This window comes from Triticum dicoccoides, chromosome 7B (assembly GCF_002162155.2).
Source record: "Triticum dicoccoides isolate Atlit2015 ecotype Zavitan chromosome 7B, WEW_v2.0, whole genome shotgun sequence".
Classification (NCBI taxonomy): Eukaryota; Viridiplantae; Streptophyta; class Magnoliopsida; order Poales; family Poaceae; genus Triticum; species Triticum dicoccoides.
Genome location: NC_041393.1, coordinates 109579381 through 109587314, shown reverse-complemented (window position 1 = coordinate 109587314; position 7934 = coordinate 109579381). Strand labels below are relative to the sequence as shown.

General features: G+C 44.3%; 1 protein-coding gene across 2 annotated transcripts; it reads right to left on the bottom strand.

Annotated features, from left to right (window-relative positions):
- Positions 1-3448: 3448 nt before the first annotated feature.
- On the bottom strand, positions 3449-5564 carry LOC119341432 (metallophosphoesterase 1-like). Of its 2 annotated transcripts, XM_037613305.1 has the most exons (5): positions 5224-5564; positions 4437-4911; positions 4307-4355; positions 3964-4050; positions 3449-3746 (listed from the first exon to the last, which is right to left on the bottom strand). In XM_037613305.1, the coding sequence occupies exons 1-5, from the start codon at positions 5446-5448 to the stop codon at positions 3497-3499; spliced, it is 1086 nt and encodes a 361-aa protein (XP_037469202.1). In that variant the 5' UTR covers positions 5449-5564; the 3' UTR covers positions 3449-3496. The 2 variants fall into 2 exon arrangements, with proteins under 2 accessions (XP_037469202.1, XP_037469201.1); XM_037613304.1 differs by having other exon boundaries at positions 4307-4911.
- Positions 5565-7934: the final 2370 nt, after the last annotated feature.

Below are 7934 nucleotides of genomic sequence, written 5' to 3'. Positions count from 1 at the left end.
TGCTTTCCTGCCTTTCTTCAACATCAGTAAAGTGTTTCATGTGCTGACAGATCGTTCTAATGTCAACATAACAACTAATTATCAGCTATGTGTAATGATGGATACCATCTTTTTCTACGGGAGTGTATTCATTTGAATATAGCACATGACAAAACAATCTATAAGTACAACACATGGCAAAACAATATGTATGGTCGCATGACCACTTCCACAAATACTTCATCTTCGTCTAGCAAACTTATGCACTCCAAGCAAAAAAGGTCAAGAATAGCAAACAGTTAGTGTGTTTTCTGCGTTTTTCTCAGATTTAAATTTTAAACGTAAGATTTTACACAAGAAACAAGAGAAATGTATTATCAACTCTCAAGTACATGATTAGCCATACAATCATTTAAGGTGCAACAATATTGTAGCGACAGAAACAACCTGCTCAAACTATTGACAGAAACAAACCAAGTTGCGTCAACAAAATTGACACCAGTCTGACACCGAACATGTTTTGGCACAGGAGAACTAACAGAAAGAAGAATAGAAACAATTCAAAACTTTTTGAAGGGAAAGAACACGTGAAGTCAGTACTGACTCAGTGTTGTAGATTTGTAATCGTCGCTCATCAGGCAGGAGACGCCATGGCCACATCAATTCACCAATTTAGTCGTGCGCGATCAACCCATCAGAGGGCACTGCCTTCTCCTCCTGGCAGGTGGGCAGTGGCCATGGCAATTATAGTAAGCGACCCGCCGAGCAGGGTAATGGGGCGGTCCGGGCGGAAGTGGCGAGAGAGAGACGACGAAGGTGACAGATGGGTGGACCTTGCTGGGAGGCTGCAATGCGATGAGGAGAAGTCACACGGGGAGTTGCACGGGGGATGGGACTTGGCGGAGGCGGCAGCATAGATGGCACTGACGGTGGCAAAAAATATTGGGCAGTTGGATCGATATCGTTGCTGGAGAGAATAGAATGACTTGGAGATAATTTTCTATTTTTTTTCTAGATGATGATTTTCTTAGCGCTAACCAAACTGGCCACCAGCTATTTTTTTTGTTAGTGTGACATCATGGCAGCGTATGTATAGCATGGTTGTGTCCCAGCTGCAGGCAACACACGTACATGGCAAAAGGGCAAGGCCACCAGCTGATTGGGTCCACACGCCAGCCTCACATACTCGGCAGGAGGCCTCAGCACTCTCCATTCTAGCCAAGCATAAACTTGAAAGAGATATGTACATCGTCTCGTTTCTTTACCAGCAACCAACGAGGACGTCTTCCTACCGGGTTTTTTCAATTGCTTGGTTTTCTCCTAGCATGCCCACCTGAACCGATACCAACCTGTCCAAACTTTCCTAACATACCAACCCCTCTATATGTTACTGCTCTCGTTGGGCATGTTAGAGCAACTCCAATGTGAGATGCTCATGTTGTTTTTGCGGTTTGTGTTTCTTGTCATGGTGAACGGATACTTGTTTCTACCTATTCGCTTCATAAATGTTGTAACAAAGATTGGTTTAATACTAATAAGTTTATGCAAGAGTGGATATGTTGTGTGTAATCATGGGCGGATTCACGCGATGGCCTGGGGCGTAAGGCCCAGGCAGAAGGGGCTACAATAAAACACTACAGTCAACGGAGCTGCCTGGGCCTTGGCTCAGTTCGCATGGGGTCTGACCCATTCCTGGGTCCGCCACTGTGTGTAATGACAACCCACGTGAGATTGTGGGCATTGGTTCTATCCAGATTAGGACGCATGATGACATGATACGTACACACGCTAACAGATATGAGACACATACCAAACATGACGATAAACCTCATCTCGCTTAGTACCCTTGACATCAAAGGATACAAACAAGGTGGAGTTTTGAAGGTATCAAAAGATTAGTGTGGCATTATTTTTTGAAACATAAATATGATGTTTTCAATGCCTTTAATTAAGAATGAAAAGTTATGGTACAAAGGCAAACTGAGAGGAGGTAAAAATAATTCGTACTTACAATGGTATGGAACTCCGGTCAAAAGCTTTTAACGGTTATTGCAGAAACTTAGGCATCGTCAAGCAACACACCATACCGTACACTCCTCAACTGAATGGTGAGGCTGAGCGCATGAGCATGACCATCATCTCCACGGCTCGCTTCAGGTTGTCCAATGCTCATATGGGCAAACATTTTGAAAAAAGTCCACATTACAACCCTGAACTAACCACTCGATTTAGAATTCAACCCTGAACTTCAAAACCGGTCACCCTACACCCCCAAACTAACCACGCGGTCTAGAACTCAACCCTGCTCGTGGTTTTGGCTAAGTCGGGTGGTTTTGACGGAGTTGACCACTAACTGGGCAGTGCTAAGTCAGCAAAGAATACCATTCGCAATTAGGAAAAATTATAGCCACAAGGGTTGGGTCCTCTCTCTCTCTCTCTCATTCCCGACCCCGAACCCAAGCCCAAACAGCAGCGGCCACCGCCCCCATCCCCGCTGCCCAGCCGCCTACGACTCTGTTCGCCGCCGGCGACCAGCGCTGTGCACCTCTGGCGGCATGGGTGCTTGTTTGCCGGGGATCCAGGATCGGGACCCATGGCCACCCACCTCTCATGTGCCGCGAGGCTGTGAGGAACAAGGCCCAGGTCGTGCGTGCTTGTGTGGTGGCGGTGCTCGCCCTGGATTAGGGCGCAGTGGCTGCAAGGAGGAAGGAGAAGGGCGGGGGGAGAGGAGCCATCCCTAGTGGCCATGATTCTTTTTTTAAATCCCTAGTTGCCATTCTTGCTGACTTGGCGCTGCCCAGTCAGCGATCAACTCGGTCAAAACCACCTAACTTAGTCAAAACTGCGAGGATGGTCGATTTCTAGACTGCGCGGTTAGTTCGAGGTGTAGGATGACCAGTCTTGAAATTTAGGGTTGAGTTCTAAAGTGAGTGGTTAGTTCATGGTTGTAATGTGGACTTCTCTCAAACGTTTTTGGGCTGAAGCAGCCTCCACCGCCTACTACCTAATCAACAGGTTTTCATCCATTCCACTTAACAAGAAAACACTCATTGAGGTACGGTCTGCTGCAGGCTATATATGGGTATAGAAATGTTCAAAGTCCAAGGAGTTAAAAAAATTAAAACATAAAACCCAAAAAAGAATAAAGTTGGAAAAAAAGAAGGGATGGACGAGGGGGAAAACAGAAGATAAAATTAAAGGCAAAAGCAACAGGAAAAACGAAAACGAAAAAGAAAAAGAAGAAGACAAAATAAGAAGGAAACAGGGAAATGGATCAATCAAGACCATAGAGTTTCAAAAGTCAGACTGATGACCGAATCCGTCATGCTCTCGGTTCACCCGTCTGACCGACGGTTCGCTTCGTTTGATCGCAGTTCATTAGTGTATACAATGTTCTAACTTCAGTATCAACCTAATACCCAAGACAGCGATCATGCGAGAAATGAAATTATGTAGAACACATTCTAGGTAAGATAAGTCACCAATCATACCTTCAAATAAATTATATAATTTCATTTCATATCCAGTGTGACCATCTTATTGCAAGAGCTGTCAAGAACAAAAATACTGAATATCCTGTCATTATGTACCATTCCTGAACTAGCCAACAGCAATTTACAGATACAACGCCTTTTTGTCCAAATGTAGCGATGGCAAAACCTGGCATTCCTCCTTTCTTCCACGTCATAGCTGGTACTGTTACTTCCCTTGTCCCATCAGGATGGGTGTGGTCTGAGAAGCTATCAGCATGAGCACTAAATATAATCCTGTGGAAAGAAAAATGAGAGTAGGCCTTCAAGTGCCATCCTTGAGGAACAGACTCAATAAGAATTTGTGTGTACAAGAATTTCTTTTACCAAAGTATCACACACGGTTAAAATTGCAACAAGCAAAAGTGCAACAAAAGGACCATCATTAACATGTCTAAGTAATTCAATTCACAGATATACATTTGCCAAAATATGCGGTATATGGAGGACTAACCTTGGTTTAAGCGCTTGAAGAATATACTGTGTTGAATTTGCAGGGAGGGTATGCGATTGATCATATAGCCTCCTGCCATCAACTCCCCTGCGGGGTCCAATTAGCACGTCAGAATATAATCATCAAACCAATAATAAAGGCAACACAGAGACACACAAATGCACATTGTACGCTATTTAATGTTCCAAAAAATTCAAGTTAGGCGATATTAAAAAAACATCAACAGGTAAAGCTCACATGTAACTGCAAAGTATCCACAGAAATGTATCAGCATTGGTATGGAGCAGGAGTTATGACTCTCAACAAAAAAGTATGTTCACAATACACACTATACAAGATTTACCTTAGCTTTGAACTCGGGGGAACCAAAGGATGATCTGAGACAGTTCCATCTGGAAACATGGGAACACCAATGACTCCTGTGTCAGACTTTTGGGACTTATGTAGTGGAATGTGGAGCAAAAGGACAGGACCTGATCCCAACGTCATGCTGTTTTGCCTCCAACTGTGGGCACCGACACCTTCTCCGTTTTCACTTCCCAGAGGAGAATGATCTGCTCCATTTAACCCTTTCTTTTGGAAATGATGGCTTTCCCTCTCCAAAACCTTCTCAACATTGAAGCGCAACGTGTTGCCACCACAGAGCAGTGCAACCGCATTTAGTGACATAAAACTGATATTACTAAACTCAAAAGCACCACAACCACTTGAATCTAGTCCTGGCAAATGCTTGGCCATATGGTGCACCAATTTACCATCCAAACTCGAACATCCGCCAACATCTTTATCACCTAACACGATATGAAGAGGAAGGGAAGAGTACTGCCCCAATATTCCCTCAAACTGTTCAAGAACAGCTATCCATTTGCTCTCGTTATGCTCTGAACCCCTTGCTGAGATGTCCCCAAGGACTATGATCATATCTGGATTCGTTGTTTCAATAGATTTCTGACGAAGACATAAACACAGCAAATTAGTATTAACCATAACTGTGTACAGTATCCATCAAAAAATCTCATAACTGAAATGACTTAGCCTTTACACTTGCCAATAAGAGATGCATCTTCTATCAGATTTATGACTGAAGTGAAAATAGCTTCTAGGACATTTACCATTACCAATTTCCTGAAATTCAGCCTATATAATCGTCTAGAAATGGAATATATTTCAGGAATTTGTAGACACTTCAGCACCAGACTACTAAGAACTAAAAAACTCGAAGAATTTTGGGTTCGCCCGCATCTGAATCTGATCACTTACAGTGAAAAGCTTGGACGTGACGTGGTCCCGGAAGAAGCGGTCGGCGTAGGTGGCGTCGGACCCGAGGAGCATCAGGTCGGCCACCATCATCGCCCTGAGGTCCCCGGCGGCGAGGTCGGGGGCGGGCGAGCCGCCGGAGCAGGAGGGCGTGGAGAGCCAGTCCTCGAAGGCGAGCAGGGCGGCTACGAGGACGAGCGGCAGCCACGGGCTGGGCCACGCCGCCATCGCCGGCGAGGTCGGGACAACGCGAGGAAAGCGAGGGTGAGGTCAGTAGCGCTGGGGCTTCGGTTTGGTCGTCGCCGGCCATGACGCGGCTGTTTTCCTTGTTTATTTCTCGCGGCGAGTTTTGACCGGCGGTAATTGGCCATGACAGGTTCTTCCCCTGGGTTTTTATCTTCTTCTCCCAGCCATACGATCGAACATTCAACGGCTTAGATCAGTAGCTGCACTGAACGCTAAATAGTAGTTCCAGCATTGTCCAAAGAACTTGCAATTTTTATTTCTGCATCAATCAAATTGTGTATTATCAACTCTCGGGCTGTATATAAAAATACACAACTCTACGTCCAAGATTTATTAACCGAGTGGTAAACAACAATTGGTTAGATGATTAGAATTGTGATTGATTATGTGTGGGTTATCTTTCAGTGCTTTGGCTTCTCAAAGACGATGGTTAAGGATCTCTTTCTTCCTCCACCAAAAAAGCTCTTCTTCTCTCGTCGGCGCCGTCGCCGGTCCGCCCTATCTTCGATGGCCTCTAGGGCATGGAGGTGTGGAAGATCTCGGCCCCCCGGCGGCAGGAGGGACCCTGTTCTCGTTCTTGTTAGGTCATCGTCTTGGTTGGGTTTGTGTGGTGGCGGCGATGTCCCTTAGTAGTAGGAATAATGTCTCACACGTTCTATCCCCGTTCCGATAGTGTATCTAGCATCGTCGGAGGGCGTGTGAAGGTTTATCTCCATTGGATCTCGCGGGATTCAGTCGGTGCTGGTTTTCGGTGGATCTGTTTGGATCCGGTCTTCATTCGTTTTTATTTGGGTGTTTACAGGTTTGATCTTCTGATCTACGACTTTCTTCATCAGCGATGGTTTCTACTCTGATGCGTTGGTCCTATGGGGTCTTAGCACGACGACTTCCCGACTGTTTACTACAACAAGGTTTGCCCGGCTCCGATGAAGGAGGGGCGATGACGGCAGGGCGCCTTCGTCTCGCTTCAGTGCTTGTAGTCGTCACTAGGTGATCCACGGACATGGTTGTAATTTTTATTATCTCTCTTGCTCTTTGTACTGCCATTATTAAACATAAATAGATTGAAAGTTGCTCATGGAAAAGAAAGGGCGATGGTTAAGACAAGTCTAAGGTCGAGTTTGATCTAATCGCTGTTTTTTTTTTAGAATATGAGTTTGATCTAATCGCTGGTTCTTCTATTTCACCTTTTGTTTTCACAATATTCTTCCCCGTTGTTATAATACGAAACTGCCTTGCAAGGCTTGTCCCAGTTGCATTGCATTAAGTGATCTTAAGTCCTCACCTATTGAGCTGAACAACTCACGTGCCTTTTTAGAACCTTTGAGATCAGTCTAGTTTGTGCATGTCTTTGAGATCAGTCTAGCTTGTGCATATTTTACATCGCAGGCTCGAGCAAAAGTGAAAATATAAAAAGATGAAGCTATAGGCAACGACTTCAAACAACTTCGGTGTAGCTTTTAATTGTATTCTTCTGTATTTGTGTGTGCTTTAGCGTTTTACTTCTATCTGGCGTAATTTGTTTATTTAATGAATAAAGCCATATTGTTATCTTGAAAAGATATTACAAATTATATGCATAATGCATTTGTGGTGGACATGCAATTTGATTCTCTAATCTGGGGCTGTTATTCTGAAAGAGGGTTAAACAAATTAACTATCCAAATGATAGCGCAAATACGTGTGGCACTTATCAACACGTCCACATGCACTCAATGTTGTTCGATTCATCTGCACGAATTTTGAAGCAGATGCCATCTGGGTGGAGAGCTACGTAAACAACCAACATCGTGTGGGTGTTATCATTTACATTTAGTGCCACACGTGTGGGTGCTCCTCGCCCGGACGACACACATGACGCTCGCCTGAACATTGGGGCGAAACTGCTTTTCGCCCACACGACACTCAACTAGTCAATCATGCACGTCAATTATTGTTTGATCACACATGACAACTGTCATTAATTAGACATGGCAACTATAGTTAACCCGAATAAAACCAAAAAAGGAAAAAGGAAACAGAGACGTTGACATGATTTACAACTAAAGTTGCCATCCCGGGATAACTAAAGTTGCTATCAAAAAATGTCAGGGTGGAATTGCTTCGTGACACATATGCGGGGTGGGGGTGAGTAGTTGTTGTTGGTTCGTGTGTAGCACGAAGTAGTTGCGTCCAGACATGTAGGTAGTTCTAATGTTCGCCCACACAATGTCGTGTGGGCTGTTTTCTTGGTACGACCACGCGACTCGTGTGGTCGGGTGTCCATTATGTCACACGTGGGACAGTTATCGGCATCAGTTGATTTTAAGAATTAATGAAACCATATATTAATACCACTGTTCCAAGATGGACTATGTCATGGAAATCGTGATGTGAGACTTTTTTGTGCTTATACTTCAGATATCTTCAAATCGAAGAGTGTTACGTAATATAGTTAGAACCCTTTTATTAGTTTTCTGTTAGTAGTA